General features: G+C 52.8%; 2 protein-coding genes across 6 annotated transcripts; both read right to left on the bottom strand.

The window, feature by feature from the left end:
- Positions 1-75: 75 nt before the first annotated feature.
- Positions 76-9,048, bottom strand: Map2k7 (mitogen-activated protein kinase kinase 7). 5 transcript variants are annotated; one of them, XM_052167832.1, is made up of 12 exons: positions 8,758-9,048; positions 7,085-7,132; positions 4,540-4,681; positions 4,358-4,424; positions 4,124-4,237; positions 3,909-4,028; positions 3,644-3,751; positions 3,374-3,526; positions 3,205-3,285; positions 2,978-3,120; positions 2,385-2,430; positions 76-2,278 (listed from the first exon to the last, which is right to left on the bottom strand). In XM_052167832.1, exons 1-12 carry the CDS (start codon positions 8,879-8,881, stop codon positions 2,144-2,146), a joined length of 1,281 nt encoding a protein of 426 aa, XP_052023792.1. In that variant the 5' UTR covers positions 8,882-9,048; the 3' UTR covers positions 76-2,143. The 5 variants fall into 5 exon arrangements, with proteins under 5 accessions (XP_052023792.1, XP_052023791.1, XP_052023796.1 ...); XM_052167831.1 differs by having other exon boundaries at positions 3,374-3,553; positions 8,758-9,045; XM_052167836.1 differs by lacking the exon at positions 8,758-9,048 and adding an exon at positions 4,868-5,037 and having other exon boundaries at positions 3,374-3,553.
- A 1,715-nt stretch (positions 9,049-10,763) lies between these two features.
- On the bottom strand, positions 10,764-22,332 carry Lrrc8e (leucine rich repeat containing 8 VRAC subunit E). The gene is made up of 3 exons (XM_052168752.1): positions 22,255-22,332; positions 16,918-17,060; positions 10,764-14,157 (listed from the first exon to the last, which is right to left on the bottom strand). The coding sequence occupies exons 2-3, from the start codon at positions 17,053-17,055 to the stop codon at positions 11,905-11,907; spliced, it is 2,391 nt and encodes a 796-aa protein (XP_052024712.1). The 5' UTR covers positions 17,056-17,060; positions 22,255-22,332; the 3' UTR covers positions 10,764-11,904.
- Between the last annotated feature and the right edge of the window lie 893 nt (positions 22,333-23,225).

Genomic DNA, 23,225 nt, shown 5'->3' with positions numbered 1-23,225 from the left:
TAACCACACACTAACAGCCCTCCTCCCAGGCCTTCCCACATCTCTACACACTCCACCAGGCTTAGGACACCAGACTCAGAAGAAAAGGGAAGGGTTTTATTCTCAAGCGTCTAAGGATTTACAAACAACGGTATTCTGTTTTAAAAAGGGAAGAGGGCAACACTGGTGGCCTGAGGAGGAGGTCAGAGGGGGACCAGGCCACTCCAGGTCCCTTCCTGCCCGAGACCCTCTCTGCCAGGGCCAGAGGGATGGCTGGTGACAGAGGGAAGGACTTGGGAAAAGGTGGGGAAGTGGAAGACTCCTCCAGGCTCCCACTTAACACTAGAGGGCAGTAGACAAAGACCAGACAGACAGACAGACACAAGACACACACACAGAAAATAAAGTTAAATAAAAATAAAACCACGAGGCCCAGTCTTGGGCCTGTGCTGGCCCTGGGACCAGCCATGTGACCTAAGTACACACAAAGGCTACGCATGCTGCGGCTAGCCTCAGAACGGCAGGTAAGGGTGGGGCCGGGCCTGCTGCTCTATCCCTACTTCATTCCACCTCCCTAACACAGGAGATGAGGAGAGAGGGTGCCCTGCCCCGGGCAGAGAAGACGATTTCTATTACAATTTTAACATGTGGCATTGTGTACTAGGACGAAGATGAGTCAATAGGATAGTGAAGCCACGGTGTCACCTAAGCTACGGTTGCATCGGCTACATCCAGCAAGGTTTCTCAACTTTGGTGCTGGGTTTTGTGGTTGTAAATTGTTTTGTTTTGTTATATTCTCTTGTACACTTGAGTTGCATGCATCACCAACAAAAAGGAAACATACCCCACTCTGTCCCAGCCCTTGCAGGACAATGGGACAGACACCTAGCCCAGGCCAGACCACAGGCTGGGCTGAAGCTGGCCAGCTCTAGGTGAGCTAAGGGAAGCTCAGGGGCATGATGGGTAATCACTTCACATCCCAATACCCTGGCCGCCCTGCAGTCAAGCCTGTCCGTCTTGTCCCCATACACATGCTCGGACCTCCACATCTACTTTCTTCACTCCGAATCCCTGACTTGTGGGAACCCTTCCTGCCCCTTGGCATCACTCCTGTCACTGATTCCCGACAGTTCCCTCCCTGCTACCTGCTACTCTCTACTGCACCCCTAACACACCTTCCCTGAAGGCCACCTGTGTGGCTGAGGCCCCCCGATCTCCCTCTGTGCCACCTGAGCTCTTCTATTCAACCCCAAACTGTAAGCAGTTCCCAGTCCCATGTGAGGGTCCCCCCAATGGAGCCTGGACTCCCCTAGGCCAGAAATGACAAGGAGCAGCAAGCAGTCCAACCCCCAATGCCTGAGGCAATGGAGGAGAGGGGCCCACCACAAGCAGCCAAACATTACTTTGGTAAAAGTTTCTGAAGGTACCGACACACCCCATGAGGATACACCCCCCCTCCCACACACACATCCCCACCAAGTACAATAAAATACAATAAGCTCCAAAAGGACCCCCTGAGATCAAAGAGAGACAGACAGACACAGAGACAGCAACCCGTTTGGCTGCAGTCACAATGCCCACAAGCCATCCTGGGGCAAAGACTTAAGGAAGCCTAGGTGAACCTGGGGCTTCCACTGAGGGCAGAGTGGCTGGGCCCAGGCTTAGGCTAGGAGAGAGGCAGAGGCTGGGAGGGAGACAGGGAAACCTGAAAGGGACAGTGGTAAAGAGGGAGGGGACAGAAGGAAAATGTACAGCGAGCATGTGTGTGAGAGAAGGTGGAAAGACAGACACTGGTATTTGGGGGGATGGGGACAAGGGCTTTATCTCTGCCCATGGGGGTCACCCCAGCCCAGAGGTTATAATTGAATAAATAGCGAGTCTGCTCATGGCCTGCTGTCTTCCGTTCACAGTGTCTGTCGGGGTGGGGTGGGGTTCACACAGCTGGCTGACCCCCAGAGTGGGAAGGATTAGAAACCAGCATGCCTTCTGTCCACAGCTGGTGGGCAGGGAGTCAGAGGTGGATGGGTACCCCTACTTTCTGTCCTCAGTCCTTGGCAGTCATCCAGGTCCCAGGTCCCTGATGGGCGGCTGGGATGGCCAGGTGGGAAAGGGGGGCCTGTGGCCATGCCCCTGGGCCCCCGTGGGGCTGGCCGCTGCCTTGAGGCTACCTGAAGAAGGGCAGATGGTGCTGGCTCAGGGCTCCACTAGTCCTTGGGGACTCGGTCTTTGCCATGACGTCCTTAAACCAGGACGCGACATCCACCTCGAGGGTCTCATAGTGCTTGATGAAGCTGTGTTCCTGTAGACCCAAGAGTCGGCTTAGGATGACGAGTCAGTCCCCCTGGTCTTGCAACTGAGGCCAGGAGGACTTCACACGCGGTGGGAATTGGGGGCTAGGTACTCACAAGTAGCTTATTATACTTTGGTCTCTTCCTGTGGTCTTTAGTAAGGCTGGACAAAGAGCGGGGAGAAAAGAGAGATGGGAGTCAGGGAGATGAAGGCCGACCATGCCTGGTGCGCATCTGGGCTCAGCCCCCCCCCCCACCACCGTGGGAAACGGGTCTTCTAGATCAGCCAGAAGCAGCTCTCACAGTCGGGCCCCACCAGGCTCCCCGCTGGGGGTCCACAAACTCTCCCGGCCCAGTACAGTATTAGGTAAAGGCCCAGCCAGGGAGCGGGAACCGGGAACCACGATGAGAGGGCCACAGAAGAGAAAGCAAAGACTTAGTGTGATTCCCACACAGCCTTCACAGCAAAGCCGCAGGGTACCGCCAGACACCCTCAGGGCCAGCTGTCCCCAAGGCCAGGTCCAATCAGACCCAGACAGTGACTCCCAGCTTTAACTCCTGTCTACAGCCTCAGGCCATGGGCTGTGCCCATCTCACCCCTTCCCCTGCTCCCAGCCTCCACCCTCCCCAGTAGCATGAGGACACCTGACATTCCCGAACACCCCAGAGTGGAGAGGTAGGAGCAAGGACAGGCACTTGGGAGCGCTCACCAGTCTTTGACAAATGACTGGAAGTCCCCTGAGAAGCCCATGTGACCAGGCAGGAGTGGGGGCTCTTCCTGTAGGACTTTGGTGAGGACCTCAAAGTCTGTCTTGCAGTTCTTATAGGGGAACTGTCCTGTTGCCAGCTCCACCTGGGAGGGTGACAGGCATTGCTGGAACAGCAGGTAAGAGATGCCCACCCTCCCAGCAAGCCCTGGAACGCAGCCCCAGCTAACCAGTGAGATGCCCAGGCTCCACACATCGGCTCGGATGTCATAGTCAGGCTTGGTGGGGTCTGGAGGGTCAATGCGCTCAGGCTGCAGGGTGGGAGAGAAGGCGGATATACCCTGAAGGCAGGGCCAGCCCACCCAGTCCCCGGCTCAGACCCAGCAGGGCCCCACTCACAGCCATATAGGCAGCACAGCCAGCACTTCGTGTTTTAGCTTTGGAGTCAACAAGGCGGCCACTGATGCCAAAGTCACAGAGCTTGATCTGGCCCCGCTCGTCCAGCAGGATGTTGGAGGGTTTGACGTCACGATGGATGACACCGTGCTTCTCCTTCAGATAGTACAATGCTTTCACAATCTGTAGGACAGACAAGTCTGGGCACCTGTCATGGGGGACAGAACCCAGGGGCACCCACCTAGCCATTCAGGCCCAGATTTCGCTGCTCACCGCCACAGTCATCTTGCCCAGGATCCGCTCGGGAATGGGGCCCTGCATGCGTTTCTTCAGCTTCTCTGCACACGTGCCCATGAGCTCCATGGCAATGAAGACGTCTGTCTGTGGGAGGAGGGTGGCACCCAGGCTCGGGGCAGCTATGCTTTCCTCCCCACCACCTAGCCACACATGGGACCTGGGGGCATGCAGGGCCCTACAGTGGCAGGGGCGACCTGAGACCGCCCCGGAAGAAGCCTGGTCCCTCGGGCAGGGTGCTCACGTTGGTGATGAAGGTGCCAAAGCACTGAACAATGTAGGGGCAGTCGTGGCTCTTGAGAACTACGTCCAGGTCCATCAGGATGCGCTTATTCTCCTCCTTGTTCCCCGAGCGCCGCATCTGCTGCAGGGAGGGACAGCCAAGAGGCGGCCTTCAAGTACTGCGCAGGCTGCAAGGGCGCAGGACACACCCTGGAAGTGTGGGGTGGAAAGGCTTACCTTAACAGCAATGATGTGGCCTGTCTTCCGGAACCGCATCTTCCACACCTGACCACAGGTACCACTGCCCATCTCGCCCAGGTTCTCCAAATCATTGATTTCTGCTTGGTAACGCTGGGAGAAGAGAAAGACATCTGGAGGGGCCTCAGAGCCTCTGCTTCTGTCACCCACCACCTCTAGGTTGCCTGGGGCCTGACTCAGCCCCCAGGGTGCCTAGCTATGGGGAGGTAGTACCTGGCCCCCGATAGTCAGGTACCCTGTCTGCTTCATGATCTCCTGCAGCTTTTGGTCAATCTCAATGCTGAGGGGACAAAAAGCAGAAGATTACAGTAAGGCGGAGTCCCCCACAAACACCACCCACCTCCCTGGGACCAGCACAAGGAGGGCCCTAGGCTGGCCCTGCCCCATCAGCTTACCTCTCCATACTGCGGGGTGTGAACAAGGTTGATGGGAGCCCCAGCATGTGGCGGGGCCGGGTGGGGGGCGTGGGGTGCTGCGGGGAGCTCTCTGAGGATGGCGAGCGGCCGCCCCCATCGTTGGCCAGAGGGAGTTGCAGGGCTGGGGAATTAAAACCAGGGGCATGAAAGGAGTTAGCATCTAGCTGACCACCAAGAACTGGGCGTCCTCATCTTCTCCTTTCTGGTATCCCTTCGGCCAAGCGGGAACGGTCCCCTCCTCTGTGGCTAGGGCCTCCTTCCCCACCCCCCAGGGCATCTTCAGGGTACTTCCTCCTGCCCCTCTGACCTGAAAGGAGATGAGGTGGCCTGGTGGGAGAGGGGCAGTCCCAGAGGCTGAGGGTTTAATCCTCAAGTACATACTGCAGAGACATGAGGGGATTCTGCCAGGGAGCTTCCCTGGCACAGCTCTCTGTTCCCTCCCCAGTGCCAGGAATCAGACTCGGGGTCACAGTGCTCCTGTGGGGGATGTGTGAGGACAGAATGCCCATCAAGAACCTGGCCTGGCCACCAACACTGCACGATGGATGGAAAGAGCCAATAGCTATAGACCTCTGCTTTCAGGCTGTCTGGCCCTAGATTACACTCCTAGGCCCGGGAGGGCCACCTTCTGTCCGGCTGTCTCATCTGGGTCTCTCCCAGCCGGGCCTGCAGAACCGGGGTCAAGGGAGCAGGAACAGAACCCCGGGCTAAGCTTGAGTTCTTGTCAAGAGACACTGATGGTGATCTAGGTGGCAAAGCTCTTCCAGGGGCTAGCCGGGCCGGGCAGGGGAAAATGCTGGGCCAGGGAGGGAGCTTGGTACTTCCCAATGGCCTGCATGCGGACCGCTCGGGCATGCTACAGGCAGACAGCAGGCAGGCAGCAGGCACCCCACGACGGGTGGGCAGGGTTAGGGTGAGGGATGACAGGAGAAAGACAGAAAACGAGCCAAGACTTGGGACCAAGCCGCCTAGAGGAGGTGCCACAGAGACAGCCAGAGAGGATATGAGACATTAAAAGGACGTTCCTTGCAGAGCCTGGGAGTCTCTCTGCCCTAGAGGCAGGGGCCATGAGCCCCCTGGAGCTCCTGGAAGCATCTGCTCTCCACAAACCTCTCATACTTCAGGGTCCCATGCCCTAGGAGACTGCAGCTAGCACAGCTCGGGACTTCAGTAACAGGTACCCGTCAAGCATCACTTCCCAAAAGGCCTGGAGCTGCCACTCTCGAACACACCTCTCCACCCTATCTGCACTGACACCTCTTCCCAGGCAACCTAACGGCTTTTAGTAAATTGGGCCCAGTGAATAATGGTCAGAGACAGATGGGGCGCTTACTACTGGTATCCAGGTCCTTTTCTAGGCCTGGTAGTCGGGACCCAGCTGTATACAGCCTCACTAGGAACTGTCCACAGCTCACTTCCACGAGTACACGTGATCCTTCTTTATCTGGCAACTCAGCTCTCTAGAGTGAGGACCACACTTTTAACCTCTGCACCCCCTGCCAGTCCCCAGACCCACAAAGACCATCAAGCCCTCTTGGGCTGCCCCAGGCCCAGGGGGAAAACGCTGGTGGCCCCACTCTCTGAAGCATGGAATTGATGGAAAATGGGAGAGAGAGAGATACAAAAGCCCTGAGAACAGAAGTTAGAAGGGTTTAGAGACACGTGACAGGCCTAAGGAGTAGATTAAGTATAAGTCAGTGAGGGAGAAAAAGGTGAGGCTGGCTGGCTGCATGAGAGAAAGCAAGGCAGACCACGGAGACATGTGCCCACTTACGGGACCCTCAGGTGCGCAGGCCGCCAGCCCAACGTACACACACACACACACTCGTGCAAAAAGACAAACGTACGCACCGAGCACACGGCATCCATCCACGCAGACACACAAGCTGGGAACACAGTACCACCAGGAATCAGCTCTCCTCATTTCTATCAACACAGGACCTCTTTCTCTTACATATATGGGACATTACACACCTGAGCTACCTGGCATGGAGTCCTTACGTGTGTGTGTGTGTGTGTGTGTGTGTTTGCGGGGACCTGGCATGGAGTCCTTACATGTGTGTTTGGGGGAGGTATTGTCTCCCCTAACCTCTTGGGGCACTTCTGTTTGCATCCCGTACCCTCCACAGACTTTCCTTGAGAGACCCCTACGCAGAGACCCTACTAGACTATCCTACTGGGTCAGGAATGTGCTGTGTGTGCACTGACGGAGCCCATCCTGCAGCCTCAGCCCCACAGGACAGGAGCTTGCTCTGTGTGGCTTACTGCTGTGTTCCTGGTCCTGAGAGGAGACACAGTGCACAAATAATGACACTCATTCACTCCATAGTTGAGACAGATTAAATAAGAGCAGCACACCTATATCTACCTACTTTATTTCTACACATAGACGCACATGCGCGCGCGCGCACACACACACACAGACACACACACCCAGCATGGGATGGGGATGACATTCTGCAGCTGGGGCAGCGGTTAGGTCAATGTGCAGATATGCAAGCAGCAATGATAAAAAGGCTGGTACCTGCTCGCTGGGACGGGGCAGGAGCAGGGCTTAGAGTGATCACAATAACTGGATGGGGAAAGGAAGAAAAGAAAAAAAAAACACCACAATAAATCACAACAGAAACAACTGATTTGTCCAACAGAAAAGAAATCAAATCATAATGAAGAGGAGGGGGAGGCACAAGGCACCAAACTGCAGAGATGGGTGGAAACCGACAGCGGTGGGATGTGGCAGGAAGGTGTGGAGCTGACAGACAGACACCTGCAGGGGCTCCTTGGGGCCTGCCAGCCACTAGCCTTACCAGGTCTTACTCTGCTCTAGGGACAGGTAGCTCTTAGGGCACCTAGAACCCTATACCCAACCCTGTCTCATTCACAGGAGTGTGGAAGGAGGGCCCTGGAATCCAGCAGGGCCCCTCCAAGTCTTGGCCCAGCCTCTGGTCCCAGGCAGAACCCAATGAAATGCATCCCCACCTCTGGGTATCTCCAGATCCTGGAAGACTCCCAGGAAGCAAACATGGAAGACTTGGGCCAGAAGGGGAGGGATGGGGGGAATCTTGAATGCCTCTTCAGGAAGACGACCAAGCTGTGAAGATCAGTCAGGCCAGGTGGCCAGGTAGTGAACACAATTCTCACCTACAGGAGGCTGCCTTCCCCTCTTACCATAGTGACCCCAGAGACAAGTATAATACATATACTCCAAAGATTACATCACAGCGGATATAAAGAAGACATTCTGCTGAATCAAGAGGAACAGAGAAAGGGTTGGTGAGAAGGGAGAAAAATCAGATTCTTTCAGCAAAGACGACTTGGGACAGGGGTATCTGGGATACAACAAGGATGCTAGCTGTGGTCATGGTGGACAGGCTGGAAGTGCGTATAGAAAGGGGAGGTGCTTTGGTACAGGATCGTATGTCAGGGAGGCAGGCCCAAAGATGGTAGAGTCAGAAAGGAGGTGTGTGTCTATTCGATGGGACTAGATTGGTTACAGGTGACACTTGAGACCAGTAGACATAGGCTGCCAGGCTGAGAGACAGCTGTGTGTTTCCAGAGGCTAGACAACAACAGTGAAACTAGCTGGTCACAGAGATTTTAGGTGCCCCTGTATGTGAGAGGCAGTCAGCTGGGTCTGGTGACAAGGTCCTTCCAGGCTTAGAAGGAGCCATCTGATATGACCAAAGAAGTCAAACGGAAGAAGGCTCCAATCAAACAGTGACCTACGCGGGCAGATGGGCATGCACGTGTGTGGATTGTTTGCTAGGGGAGGGGACCTCTTGACAGTCACTGAAACCGCGGGAGTGGAACCACTGAATCAAGAGATCTAATTGTTTGCAGAGTTGAAAGACTTAGCTGTAGTCACAGTAGCGTCGCTTCGGGTCTGAAAGCCTGCTAGGTGCAGGTGACAAGGCTCTGGGAGCCGACCACGGGGTGAGGGGGACTCAGCCACTAAACTCTTCTCAGGTACCAATGGTGTGAACTTCAGGACCGCGGTACGTGTGGGGAGAGAGTCGCCCTGGAGACTGCCCACCCGACTCCCAGGTCACTGTGACCCTCTCCCTGCAAGCAGACAGCGTAGAGACTGGAGGGGTGGAGAGCTAGCGCCCCGGAAGCGGGGGCAGGATCTGCCCAGGGGCGGGGCCTCCCACTGCGCGCCCCGCCCCGCCCGCCCCTCCCCCACGCGGCCCTGCTTACTGGGCCTGGGCCGCTGTGGGCTGATATCCAGGTTGAGGTCGATCCTCCTGCGGGCCTCACGGTTCTCCTGCTTCAGCTTGGCTTCCAGGCGGGACAGCTTTTGCTCCAGGGAGGACGCCGCCATCTTCCCCGCCGCCGCTGCCGCCGCTCACCGCCAGGCCACCCGTCAGTCCGGGGTAGACAAACACAGCACTGCGCCTGCGCTTGGATGACCCCGCCGAGCCGCCGTCCTGCCTAGACCACCCCAGCGCGTGCCCGCCCTGCCTCGTATGCATAACGCCGCCGCGCGTGCGCACTGTGTCCCACTAGGAAGATGATGCCACCTAGAGCTGGAGGCTGGCCTCGTGCATTGTCATTACCCACTGCTACCTTCTGCAGTGCGCATGCGTGAGCTTTCTGGAGAGAGGCACTGTTGGAAATCACTATAAAAAAAAAAAGAAAAGAAAGCGAAGGCCGGCCGAACGCACGCCTGCGTGCAGAAGCGGGAGACCGGGCAAGCTCGCGCCTTTACTGTGCACGCTCACGGCTGTTCCCGGATTATTCTTCACTCCGTGTGCATCTCCGGGCCTCTCTGGTACCCACGCCCTCACAGAACAACCTTCCTCATCTTGGACGGTCCTTCATTAGGACCTGTTATGCTTAATTGCAGCCTGAACTCTCGCTGTTAGCATGAGGCCGCCTCCTCACCGTAATTAGGTACCCGTGGTAATCCCTTTCCATTTCAGCCAGTCCCGGCAAACTGAGAATAGATCAAGGCCTGACAAGAGGAGAGGGAATCCAGGATTGGTGATTCCTGAGCTCAGTGTCAGAATCAAGGATAAGGCCAAACTTTCTGGCCATGGCTGCCTTAAACCATAAGGCGCCCCATCCCCATCCAGACTCAGCTCCTGAAACCAATGTTATCTGAAGACAGTCCCTGGGGTTAGATGCCTTTGCCCTGCTTGCCCCATTCCCCAGCCAGCATAGTTTAAGTCCTTCCAAGAGTGGCGCACGTCTGTAATCCCAGCACTCTGAGAGGCAGAGGCAGGTGGATTTCTGAGTTCGAGGCCAGCCTGGTCTACAGAGTGAGTTCCAGGACAGCCAGGGCTATACAGAGAAACCCTGTCTCAAAAAAAAAAAAAAAAAAAAAAAAAAAAAATCCAAAAACAAACAAAAAAGTCCTTCCAAGAGTGCTAGGATAAACTTTGTGCGCAAATTTGGGTCAATAAAGAGCAGTCTGCGTCTAGGCTCTAGGTGTCAGGAGGTTTGCATTGTGCCAGGACAATTCAGCAAGAGACCAAACCCAGGAGGTCAAGCTGTGTGTGTGCACAAGTCTGGAAGCAACAGTGAAGACTTTGGGATGGGCCTTGGCCTTTAGAGGCTTCTTAGAACTCCTCTGGTAATAACCTATGGGTGGGGCAGAAAGAAGCTTAGAGTTAAAAGGATAAAAAAGGAGGGGCTGAAATTGGATTGTTTTGTTTTGGCGACAAGGTTTCTTTGTGTAGCTGCCCTGTAACTGTGTAAAACCAGGCTGGCCTGGAAATACGCCTGTCTCTGGCCTCCAGAGTGCTGGGACTAAAGATATGCACCACCACCACCACCCAACTGTTTGCAAGATTGGGATGAGGTGGATTCTTTTGGGAAAAAAAAAAAAAAAACTAGAGCCGGGCAGTGATGTCACACGCCTTTAGTCCCAGCACTTGGGAGGCAGAGGTAGACAGATTTCTGAGTTTGAGGCCAGCCTGGTCTACAGAGTGAGTTCCAGGACAGCCAGGGCTACACAGAGAAACCCTGTCTCGAAAAAACAAAAACAAAAAACAAAAAAACAAAACAAAAACTAGACAGAAAACTCTACCCAATTTCTCTTGATTCTACGTCACCTCTTTTGAAGTCTTGGATATCTTTCCTCCCAAAACAGCCTGATTTGATAGACAGGTGTCATCATTTGGTCCCAGATGTAGGAAGCTTAGACAATCATACCATACAAAGAGGTCAGATTTACAGTTCTCGTTTACTAAGCACCCAGTGGCATGTGCACAGGGAACATTGAAAAGAAAGTCCCTGCATGAACTAAGGGACAAAAGGCAGCCTCTGCCAGCGTTCTTAACTTGGAATCAGCGTATCTTAGTAAATGCATGACTAATGGCCTACTGGGGATTTGTGACAGGGAGACTTGGCTGACAGTTTGTTCATTTATGTTACATGAGCATTTTCCTGAGGACACATGGTGCTTGACTTAAAGGGGCTCTAGGAAAAGGTGCTCCGTATCAAGACACTTCAGTATTCCACTCTCAGTTGTTTTGAGACAAGCTATGCTGTGTCTCCCAGGCTAGCTCAACCTTTCAATCCTCCTCTCTCCACTTCTAGACTATTACACAGGCATCACTGCTTTACATAGGTCCTGCCCCTTGTGCTGTATGAAATACGAAGGACAGGACCCAGGGCTTCCTGCATGCCAAGCAAGCGGTCTCCTGACAGAGTTTCAGCACCAGCCCAGTTTTTATGTCCACACTTCCATTATGTAGTCTCAGGGCCACCTGAATCAGAAGTACCTAGCATTCTTTCTTGGTAACAAACTCCTGGCCCCACCCAATTCTGATTCAGTATTTCAGGGGTGGGGTGGAAAGCATGTAAAGGTTTTATTTTCTTCCGGGCCCCTCAGCTGATTTTATTACATAGCTAAAAGTGAGAGCCAATGTTCTAAGTACCCATCCCTGTCGCAAAGGGCTTATGAAATGAAAGTTGGGATACAGAACTTTGGAACTGGACCTTGTGTCTTCTTCTCCTTAGGAGAGAACCCTATGTATATCCTGATCCTTGCTGGGAAGGGTTGGAAATCCCACTGGGATGTGTCCCCCACTCCCATATAGGAAACTAATTAGGCTGGAATGTTCAGAGGAAGAACAAGCCAGCCAGCCAAAGACACAGGTGTGGCTTTGGTTGAAGAACCTAAGACTGAGTTAATCCTTCCCTAAGGGGTTACACCCCAAATCTATCACCTCCTGTTTCTCCTCCTGACAAACCAGTCCCAGGATCTTGTTTGAGCTGCACCAAACTGACAAGTCTGGTCTTCCTCCTGCTGGACCTATCTCCCTTGGAATAAAATGTCGGGGCAGAAACATACAAAGGCCTCTGTGTCGAGGGCCGGGCCCCTGCCCCGCCCAGGCTTCACTCTTCCTCCATCTTCTCCCGCACCTCTGCAGGCAGTCCTTCATAAAGGGTGTCCTCCACCAGCAATCCGGACTTCTTCAGCCCCTTGCAGGCACCAAGTTCCTCTGGCAGTGTCTCCAACCTGTTACCCTTGAGCTCCAGACGGCTGAGGGCGTGGAGAGCAGCCACGTGGGGTGAGAATTGAGTTAGGTGGTTGTAGCCCAAGAGTAATGTCCTCAGCTTGTGGCAGTAGAACAGTTCATCAGGCAGGCTCTCAAGTGCATTGTAGGAGAGGGCTAGATGCTGCAGGCTCTGGAGAAGGCCCAGCTCAGGCGGCAGGGAACGAAGCCCATTGTGGGACACATCCAACAGGCGGAGACCAAAGCACTGGCCAAGCTGGGTGGGCAGAGTCTCAAGCTTGTTGTGACTGAGGTAGAGCTGCTCCAGGCCTCGGAGCTTTCTCACATGCTCAGGTACATAGGCTATCTGGTTGTACCACAGCCTGAGAGTTACCAGCTTCCGACAGTGCTGGAAGCTGAGGATCTCCTCAATAGACCGAAGGTGGTTGTCCTTAAGGTCAAGTTCCTGCAGAGCCCCCAGGCTGAAGATTGCATGGGGGATCCGTTCCAGCCCACAGGCCACCAGCTCCAGCTCCCGTAACACTGTCAGCTTCTTGAGGCTGTTTAGGGCAAGCAAACGAGCCCCGTCATTGTGCAGGCTGAGTCGCTGCAGGTGCCCAGCCACATCAGTCACACTGGCTGGCACCTTCCCCGCATTGCTGCGTAGAGACAGTACCTTGAGCTGTTTAAGCTCCCGGAGGCTCTCGAGGGCGGCACCCCGAGCCATTTCTGGGGGAAAGAGTCCTTCCAGGTGCAGCTCTTCTAAGCCTCGAAGCCCAAACACCCAGAGGGGTACCTCTCGGAGCTCCTCAAATTTGACAGAGATCACCTTCAGGCGATCTCGCAGGAAGATCTGTGAGGAGAAGGGCAACCTGGCAGGTGAGTGAAGCAAGCTGAGTTCCTGAAGGTTCACGAGCTGAGAGAGCCCCGGGGGAAAGGAGATGTCACAGATGGCCTCCAGCCTGAGCGCTTCCACTTCACTAAGCTCAAAGACAGTGTCAGGTAGTCCAGGGAGCATGCAGAGGCTCAACTCCAGCCGGCCGCGCGCGTTTCGCTGCAGCTTCTGCCTCAGCTTCTCAGGTGTCCACTCGTGGTTGAGGTTGAGCTGCTTGAGGCGGCTTTCGCTGACTTCCGAGAGGAAGACGGCAAACCGTTTGGAATAGAGGGAGTCATATTGGTCAATGAGGTGCAGCATGAAGGCAAAGTCATTCTTGACATCCGGGATATCATTCATCCCCGTCTCCTCGCGCACAGAACGGAAGGAGTACTCTTTAAGGGGCCTATGGAAGAGCCAGTAGAGTGTATACAGGCAGGTAATGCCATACACGCACACAAAGGATATGTAGCAGAAGGCCAGCTTAGAAAAGAGGTGGGCCTTGGTGTGGTTGCAGCAGAAGCTGGCGTACCCCGTGATCTCTGACGTCTCCACCCTACAGGCCACCAGAAAGCTGATCTTCTCCACATAGACCAGGTTGTAAACCAGGATGGCAAAGAACTTGCACACTTTGAGCACTGTCTGCCGGATGTACATGGAGTAGAGAATGTCGCCCTCTTCCACATGTACTCGGAACTTTTTCACCTTCTCAAACAGGGCCTTAGCTTGCTCACCCTCCTTCTTATCCAGCAGAGTGACAGCTGGAGGTTCAGTCACCACCTTTTCCGGCTCTATTAGCACTTTCTCCTTCTCACCTTCGCCCACCTTCCCCGACCCTGCCCCTGTCGTCGTGGTTACCGGGGTCACCGTCGCCCTTCCAGAAGCTGGGCCCTTGTGATTTTCTCCAGACACCTCAGACAAGGCCCGAGTGGTCCATGGGGAATCAAAACACTTGCCCAGGATGGAGATGAAATGCTCTATTTTGGAGCTGGTACCAGGGAATTTGAACCAAAAGCTGGTACAGACCATAAAGATGAGAGTATGAATAACCACCAGGTAGGGGAAGTACTTGGCGTACCAGTGGAGGGCGGTCTCGTAGCAGAGCTGGTTGATGAAGCTATATTGCTGGAGGTCTAGGTTATTTTTGAGGCCACTGAGCTCTCGGAGGGCCCCCATCTGTTCAGAGAGCCCTTGAGGCAGCAGCTGCTGGCAGGGAGCCTCTGATATGTTCTCACGGGATTCGTGGCTAGGCAGGCAGATGATCTTGTCCTGTGTCACCTGGGGATAGGAAGAGCATGAGCCACAGGGAGGGAACCTGGGAACCGTATGGGAGAGAAGCAGGATGAGGCAGGAGACCCTGATCCCAGACAGCTGCAAGCCGTTTGAGTGTGGAAGAGCTGCTAAGCTATAGCACGAACTATAGCTGAAAAGAAATGAAATAGGAGGGGAGCTGAGCAGGTAGGTGTGGCGCTCGCTCGCCTGTAATCCCAGCACTTGGGAGGCAGAGGCAGGCAGATTTCTTTTCTTTCTTTTTTTCTTTTTTCTTTTCTTTTTTTTTTTTTTTTTTGATTTTTGGATTTGGTTTTTTCAAGACAGGGTTTCTCTGTATAGCCCTGGCTGTCCTGGAACTCACTCTGTAGACCAGGCTGGCCTCAAACTCAGAAATCCGTCTGCCTCTGTCTCCCAACTCCCAAGTGCTGGGATTATAGGCGTGCGCCACCACTGCCCAGCCAAGAAAACGAAGTCTTAACCCCTACTTCTATGAGCTCATTGGGAAGCAGGGTGATATGTCAGAACCGTGTCCCTCCAGAAAGGGGGCATTCAGGGTGGAACTGTATCTTGGTTGATGGAGGGCTTGCTTACCATGCCTGGATCCCTGAGTCCCATCCCTAACTGCATAAACTGGGTGTATGGCACACATATGTAACGCTAAACTGGGAAGTGGATGTGGGGGGATCTGGAGTTCATCTTTTTTTTATTTTCAATACTTTATAAAAAGTTCATCTTTCCATTTAAGAAAAAGGTCTGAAGTCAGACATGGTGGCATGCACCTTTAATGTCATCACTCAGGAAGCAGATGCAGGTAAACCTCTAAGTTTGAGGTTAGTCTGGTCTTGAAAGTTACTTCCAGGCCTACACAGAGAAATCCTGTTTCAAAAAAACCAAATAAATAAAAAAAAATTTAAGTTATATCTATGACAAAATTCCACCTATAAGAAAAAGTTTCACCTGTTGATGCTAGCCCTATAGTCCTAGTTACTCAGGAGGCTGAGGCAGGAGAATCAGCCTCTCTGCCTGGGCTACAAAGCAGGTATAAGTTCAGCCTAGACAACTTCAGTAGACGCTAGTCAAAGGTAGGGAGTGGACAGGATTCAGCTCAGTGGAAGAAGCCCTGCTTAGAATCCCCTCCCCCTCCCCCCCCCAGGGGCTGGGGCGTGGCTCAGTGGTAGAGCCCCTGCCTAGAATCCCCCAGTGAGGGGCTGGGGCGTGGCTCAGTGGTAGAGCCCCTGCTTAGACTCCCCCAGGGAGGGGCTGGGGGCGTGGCTCAGTGGTAGAGCCCCTGCCTAGAATCCCCCAGTGAGGGGCTGGGGGCGTGGCACAGTGGTAGAGCCCCTGCCTAGAATCCCCCAGGGAGGGGCTGGGGTGTGGCTCAGTGGTAGAGCCCCTGCCTAGAATCCCCCAGAGGGGGGCTAGCAGTTTAGCTCTGCAGTAGAACCTTGTTTAACACTGGAAGCCACACACAAAAAAAAAAGTATGTGGGTGTGGAAAGACTCTAATACTATTGTAGACTTTGACACTGCTTGTGGGATGGAGGAGAGGAAGTAGGGTTTGGTTTGGTCTATGTGGAGGCTTTGGTACTGACTTCCTCTTGTCTGTTTCTCTTATTCTATTGATGATGATTTTTATTGGACACAGGGCCTCATGTAAGCTGGGCAAGTACTCTAATACTGATACTCTGTCTTATTTTCTGTGTTATTTGTTTTATTTTAGAGACAGGGTCTCAGGTCTATAGCCCAGTTGATCTGGAGCTCATGATGCTGATTCATTTGCTCTGTATCTCGGGAATACAGGCGTGCACTGCCACACCTGGTCTTACATTTAATTTTGAGAGAAGGTGTTGCTAAGATGCCTTGGATTCAAATCTGTGATCCTCTTGCCTCTGCTTACAGAGTAACTAGATTTACAGGCACTCACCGCAACGCCCAGGCTCTTTCTCCCTCTTCTCAGGAGACTTGGGAGGCTTCAGGACTTCAAGTACAGGGCCTACTCTTTTAGAGATCTGCTCTTTTACCTAGAGAGTCCAGTTGAACACAACCCTGGTCTCGTCTTCATGGAGGGCTTACCCGTATGTGTAGCACAGTTGAAGACACCCCCCCCCCACTCCAGTCAGAGCAATGCTGTAATGCTTGATGATCCTTTACGGTCCTGGGTCCTGCCCTTCACCTGGAGCCCAGGGAGGGACACAGCCACGGTGAGACCCACCCAGTTCCTCCACGGCGGAAGGGCTAGAGAATGGTTAAGAGCACTTGCTGCTTTTGCAGAGGATCTAGGTTTGGTTCCTCGCACACCCACACGGCCGTTTACAAGCATCTTTAACTCTAGTTCCAGGAAACCTAACATACTCTTTCTGACCTCCACAGGTGCCAAGCGTATATGCAGTACACATACATACGTGCAGGTCAACACTCGTACACATAAAAAAATTCGTGGTTTTAAAAAGACGCTCATGAGGAGAGTGCCCGAGAAGTGCCCCAGCTGCACATCTCTGGCCTCATTCCTCACCTGGAAAGAGCAGCTCAAGACCCCAGTCATTCGCATGGTCATGCTATGGGCACAGTGAAACCCAGATCCTCCGTACCCTCCCTGTCTGCTCTTTCAGCTAGTGCGTTTATTACCACAGCATGGCTCCACCTTGTCACACCCCACTCCTTGTCAAGAAGGTGTTTCCTAAAAGCGCAGTCGTAAGAACTGCCACTGTGTGGCCGTGCCCAGGAACTGCCGCTGTGTGGCCGGGCCCTGCTTTGCTTCAGTCCTTACCTGGAGGGTGCACCCGAACACCCCGATCATGAGCATAGCCACAGTGAGGTACTCCGCGAGAACATCCCACCAGGGTTTGAGCACCTTGAATGCAGGCTGCTGTTCTGTGAACTGCTTGAACTCCGCCACAGGGATCATCCTGCCTACAGGAGTCAGGAGGCAAGAGGGGTTGAGACACAGTGAGAGTGAGGGTGTGTCTGGGTAGAAACCCCGGAGATCAGCCACAGGTCAGAAGCCAATACACTCTCAGCCCGGCCAGAACTTTCTAGAATCCATGCACTGTTTATTCCCCTCTCAGCCGGGGTTCCTGTTGCTTCCTTCAGAACTCACCTCTTTCCCAAGCTCACAGCATTTCTCCAAAGCTCCGATTTATCTTTCACTGCCTGCCCTTCTCAGAACTCATGAGAGTAAAAAAAAACTCAGGGCAGCTGCCCTCCAGTCTCCTCCTTTGGCTGCCCACCTCTGAAGGAGGAAGCCTGTGACATTCATTCTGGTACTCCTTTATTCTAGCTGGGTTGTCACCTCCACCCTGCCACCAGAGTATCCCCAGGCTCAAGACTTCCGGGGTGTGCCCCCCTACAGGGGTGCTTTGGGCACCACCTCCAATCTCTAACCGGAAAAGCCGGCTGGAGAAAAGCAAGCAGGAGCGTGGCTGTGCTCTAGTTAAGGGCCTCAGGGGTTAGGGAGTGGCCAGGCTGAAGGCTGCCGAGCCCTGGAGGCATGTGCCAAGACACCTGAGCGTTCAGATAGGGGCTAGAGCCTAGAATCTGAAGTGGAAACAAGAAAGCTGGGCACGAGAGGGAAGTGTTCTGGAATGTCTAGAAGCAGGAGAATCCCTAAACAGGAAAACTCTCAGGGTGACACCCCAGCCCACACTGTCTATCTCTGCTTTCTTTTTCTACTAAGGTCTCATTATTACAAAGGCCAGATCCAAGTCACATGGTGGGGTAGAATGTGAGGTAAGACGTAGCTCTCCCAGGAAGTCAGCTGCTCGTTTAGGGCAGAGGGGGCAGCCCACCCCGTCAGCATCTAAGCTTTCTGTGAGCTGTGTGTATGTGTGTGTGTGTGTGTGTGTGTGTGTGTGTGTACATGTGTGTCTGTACATGTGTATGTGCGCCCATGCCTGCACGCGCACCAAGGTGTGGGTATGGAGGACAGAGAAGAACTGCACACAGTAGGAGGTTCTGTAGAAAAGGGAGCAGGTATTAAGTCTTCCTACACAGAAAATATGAGACAGAGGTCCCAAATTCGTCCTGAACTAGGTACATGTCCGGAGATGACCAGAGAACAAGGCCTTTTACACGACAGTTGGTCCTGTATGCTCACCAAACACTCTCTTGTCTTAAGGGAAAAAGTTAAATTAAAAAAAAAAAAGTGTCGCGGGGGAGGGGGTTGGCACATGCCTGTAATCCCAGCATTTGGGAGGCAGAGGCAGGCGAATTTCTGAGTCCAAGGCCAATCTGGTCTACAGCATGAGCTCCAGGACAGCCAGGGCTATACAGAGAAACCCTGTCTCGAAAAAACCAAATCCAGAAAACCAAAAAACAAACAAAAAAAAAAAAAAAAAAAAAAGAAAAAAGAAAAGGAAAAAAAAGTGTCTCGGGCTATGGAGACAGCTCAATTGGTAGGGCACTTTTCTGGCCTGTACAGTTCCCCCGAATCCAGTCTCTATCACCACATAATCAGGCATATTGACACATGCCTGCAATCTCAGCACTGGAGTGTCTCAGGCAGGAGAATCAGAGTTATCCTCAGCTACATAGGGGACTCCAGGCCAGCCTGGGTTACATGAAACCATGTTTCAAAAAGAAATTTTGTTGCCCTCCTAGCCTGGGACTGCAGTGTACTGAGTGTTTGCAAGAGTGTCTCCAGAACTGGCGGGGAAAGAAAAATTCCAATTTGCATAATCTGATAGAAATGATACCCATAGGGGACAGAGAGATGGTTCAAGGGATGCTACACATGTAGAATCAAGGATCAACTCCCTGTCTCCACCGTCCATGACCTATCTCACAGCGATACAATTCCCAGCTCTGCCCGGCCACCCTCACAAGTCACAGAAGCCAGGAGCCCTCTGCTCAGCTCACAGCAAGAAGATACACTCATAATGTAGACAGACACACAATCAGGGAAGCACAGGGGATTATCATTGTCTGGCCCATGACTCAAACGAGATCTTCCAGAACCTGCCATTAACTTGCAGCAGGCAGACGGAAGGCTGGCCCCTTCCGTGCATCTGGACAGAGATGGTGGAAGGATCCAGAAGCAGGGACTCACAGAACTGGAGGAAGTACAGAGAAAAATAGCAATGGATTGTATATGAAAGACGTCCTCTTGTTGCTCTCGATGCCAATTTTTGTTTGTTTGTTTTTAAGGTTTTTTTTAATGTGTGTGTGCTTATGTGTGTGCATTTGTCCAGTAGTTGACATCAGATGTCTTCTACCATTCATGACATTAACTCTCTTTGTGTGGATTCTGATTTTCAAACTCAGGAGCTCATGTGCCTGCTAAGCTATCTTTTTTAGCCTCCATGTTTTTTGTTTTTTTTTCCAGACAAGACCTCTCCCTGAAATCTGAGGATGAGCATTTTCACTGGACTGGCTAGTCATTCTGTAATCACTAAGGTTACCAAAGTGTGCCACAGTGCCCTGCGTTTATGTGTGCGGAGAACCTTGGAGTCGCCTCAAGACACTCTTTTTTTTTTTTTTTTAAGTTTTTTGGAATTGGTTTTTCTCAAGACAGGGTTTCTCTGTATAGCCCTGGCTGTCCTGGAACTCACTCTGTAGACCAGGCTGGCCTCGAACTCAGAAATCTGCCTGCCTCTGCCTCCCAGAGTGCTGGGATTACAGGCATGCGCCAACACCGCCTCAAGACACTCTTAAGACCAAAGCAGCACAAAGGAAATGTATTTGCTCCAGACGGACCGAGGGCAGGGAATAAGAGATAAAGACACAGAAGACGGAGACAGAGGTAGAAGGGAAAAGGAACAGGGAGAGGGGAAAGGGATAATTTCCCCTGGAGAACAAAGGACTTTCTCTGCATAAAGAGGAGACAGAGTTGGCCTATAGGAAAATGGAGGTTTATAAAGATAAAGGAGGAACCCAAGTTAGGATCAGGTGTTCGATTCTGATTGCATATGTTAATTAGGTGAGCTAAGGGGGCTTCTGATTACTGGACTTCAATACTTTGATAACTATATCTCAGTAGTCAGCTTCAGGAGGGGGAAGTAGCCAGATAAGGAAATAAACCTCGGGGCTAGCTTCAGGAATGTAATCTAACAGTTGTTAGCAAGGCAGAGGGAAAAGGACGAGAAGGGCAAGGCCTCCCAGAGCCAGGTTTGCCAGGCTCAGGTTGGCTACAGTCCTTTCCCTGTGGGCATGAGATGTAAACTCGGGCCCTCGAGCCGTGGCAGCCAGGCCTTTACCCCCTGGTCCACCCTTCAGCCTTCTGTCTTCCCTCATGTTTTTTGAGACAAAGTCTTTCTATGTAACCCCAGCTAGCCTGGTGCTGGCTGTGTAGCACAAGACAAACCCAAAACTGCAATACGCCTGCCTCATCCTCCTAAGTGCTGGGATTAGAGGCGTGCTGCCACGGCTAGTCTAATGCTCAGCTTTACCCCGGTTTGTGGACTATAAGTGTAGGGGTCTTTGTCCTTTCATCTTGAAGGATGAACAAAGCTCACTGAAGATTTCACTGCTACAAGTACCACTTGAGCCTACCCAGCCAATGTCTACCTCCTGTTTGAAGGCACCCACTCTATTTCCGAGCGGGGAAACGGCTCAGTCAATAAAGTATTTGAAGCACACGCATGAGGATCTGAGTGATATTCCCAGCACCCACGTAGGAGTGGGCAGGGTAGCCTAGATCTACTTCTCCCCCACCCCCACCCCACCCCCACAGTGGTAGGGTAGATCCCTGAAGATCATTGGCTGGTTAGTCTAGCCAAAAACATGAGGTTTAGATCAGTGAGAGATGTCTCAAAAAAAAAAAAAATAGAGGAACCAATGAGGAGAACATCCCTCTGGTCTCTACATACACCGACACCAAAGAGGTGTCCCAGAAGGCCAGGCTTGGGACAATCTTGCAAACTCCTTCCCACATCTAAACCTTAGCTAGCACTGCTTCTACTGCTGAAATGGAGGCAGGGGATACTCCCAGCCTCAGCTGCCTTCTCAGCTGTAGCTCGTATGCTAGGGGCCAGGAAGAAACAGAAGAGTTTTCAACTTTTAGGATACAAAGGCAGACCTAGGACTGTGGCTTACTTCATAGGAGCACTTTTGCTCAGGCCCTGGGTTCAATTCCCAGCATCACATAAAACCTGGAATGGTGAGTGCACATCCCTATAATACTCTTTAGGACAGAGGCAAGAGGGCCAACACATGGAGATCATCCTAAGCTGTATAGCAAGCACGCTTGTTACAAACAAGCCCGCAAGCCGGGCAGTGGCGGCACATGGTTTAAAAAAAAAAAAGAAAGAAAGAAAGAACGAAAAAAAGAAAGAAACAAGCCAGCATTATATGACCTTGTCTCAAACAAAACAACAACATACCAAAACACAGGACGGCCGAGATGGCTCATTGGACCAAGGCACCTGTCACCAAGCTAGAAGATCTGAGTTCACTCTCAGGGACCCATAAGGTAGAAGGAAAGAACCAACTACTACAAGCTGTCTCTGACTTCTATGAGAGTGCCATGGTATGTATGCACACATATATACACTAACTAACTTAACCAACCAACTAACTAGTACAGAAAAAAACTAAGCTCATGAAAAAATTAAAGAGCTCAAAGTTCAGCCTCTGCACTTTTACAAGGGGGGATAAAGCGGTAAGGGAAAGACACCTGTACCGAGCCTATAGACTCCTAGGCTAGCCCCTTCCCAGGCTTATTCTGCTGGGATTTGGAAGGGGCTTTTGAAATCTTCAAATATAAGAACTTCGAAATGTAGGGGTGGAGGTTTGTGAGGGTGGGGTTCTGCAGCTTTTAGGACGCTCACTAAGATGAGCTCTGTCTTTCTCAGCTACCTCCGCCACCCCACGCTGGGACAGGCTGCCGAAACCAAGATTGGCAAAGTAGCCGTCTGCCTGTTGAGCTCTCTTCCTTCGCTTGATCCCGAACTGCCTGGATCGCAGGACACCAGCTCCCTGATGCCAGGCTGAGGATTACCGCACCCCTCTCCCAGACCCGGCTTTCAGTGTGTGTGGAACTGCTCCGGTCAAGGCCACGGAACCACCCACACCTGAGCGACTCCCCTCAACCCCCCTGGGCCATTCCCTGGGTTCAGGTTGATCCCCACGGTGGGACGAAAGCCTCCCAAGCCCCCCGCTACTTACTCACCGCTCAAGGATGGAACTCTGGGGCCCAACTTCTAGATCCCTGGGAGCAGATCGACTCGGACTCCCGCAGAGTTCCCAGGCGGGCCACAGAGTGAGTCAGGGCGGGCTGGGCCAGGAGCCGCCCCGCCCCGCCCCCGGGATTGCTCGGCCCCGCCTCGCTACAGACACTCTCAGGTCGACCCCACTCCACGCCACGCGATCGCTAGCGAGGCGAGATATTCCTCCGAAAGGGGGTGTTAGAAGTCTGCGGGCCCTCTACCTCCTGACTACGGGGGGCAAACGTCTCCTGTAGATGCACCACCTGGACAGGTGTCAGGAAAGTGGTTCTGGGAAGGATTTCCTTCAACTCCTAAGCATCCCCAGCTGGCACTAAACTTCAGTTGAGGCACAAGTACCACAGGCTTCCGGCAGGGGAAGACCAAGAGCAGAGGGCTATCCTTCTTCCAGAGCAAGCCTGCCATCAGAAGCTGTGGCCAGCCACAGGAAGCTAACCCAATGTGGATGCTAGCCTGACTGGCTCTGCTGAAGCTTGCGGCCCATCCTAAATACTGGAGGCTTGGGGTGGGGACAAACTCTTTCCTCAACCTGGACTGTTCCAGGTAGTATATTCGGGCATGCAGGTGAGGGGTAGGGAAGGAAGGAGGAGGAAGGACTTCTTATTTCCCCTTCTCCTCAAACTAGTTTCAAAGTCTCCAGGTAGGCAAGGATGACCTTGAATTTCTGATTCCCCCACACACCCCACCCGCCTCCAGCAACTGAGTCTCTACCACCTGAGAGGATTACAAGAGGGTTTGCAGGCTAAGGGATTACAGACCAGTGCCGCCATGTGTGGTTTATGCAGTGCTGGGGATGGAATCTAGGGCTGTGTGTATGCTAGGCAAGCACTCTCTCAGATGAGCTAAATCTTCAGCTTCTGAAAGACTCATTAAAAACCAAACCCACAAAACAAAAGTGCATCCTGCCCCCCCCCCC

The sequence above is a fragment of the Apodemus sylvaticus genome, chromosome 22, assembly GCF_947179515.1.
Source record: "Apodemus sylvaticus chromosome 22, mApoSyl1.1, whole genome shotgun sequence".
In the NCBI taxonomy this organism is placed as follows: domain Eukaryota; kingdom Metazoa; phylum Chordata; class Mammalia; order Rodentia; family Muridae; genus Apodemus; species Apodemus sylvaticus.
This window is presented reverse-complemented; position numbering and strand designations above follow the sequence as displayed.

Coding starts and splice junctions, on each gene's coding strand:
- Map2k7 (XM_052167831.1), bottom strand. CDS start 8,881: ATGGCGGCGTCCTCCCTGGAGCAAAAGCTGTCCCGCCTGGAAGCCAAG. Junction 3,752..3,908: donor TTGGCACCTTCATCACCAAC/GTGAGCACCCTG, acceptor CTCCTCCCACAG/ACAGACGTCTTCATTGCCAT. Junction 2,431..2,977: donor CAGTCATTTGTCAAAGACTG/GTGAGCGCTCCC, acceptor CTCTTTGTCCAG/CCTTACTAAAGACCACAGGA.
- Lrrc8e (XM_052168752.1), bottom strand. CDS start 17,055: ATGATCCCTGTGGCGGAGTTCAAGCAGTTCACAGAACAGCAGCCTGCA. Junction 14,158..16,917: donor TGTTCGGGTGCACCCTCCAG/GTAAGGACTGAA, acceptor TCCTATCCCCAG/GTGACACAGGACAAGATCAT.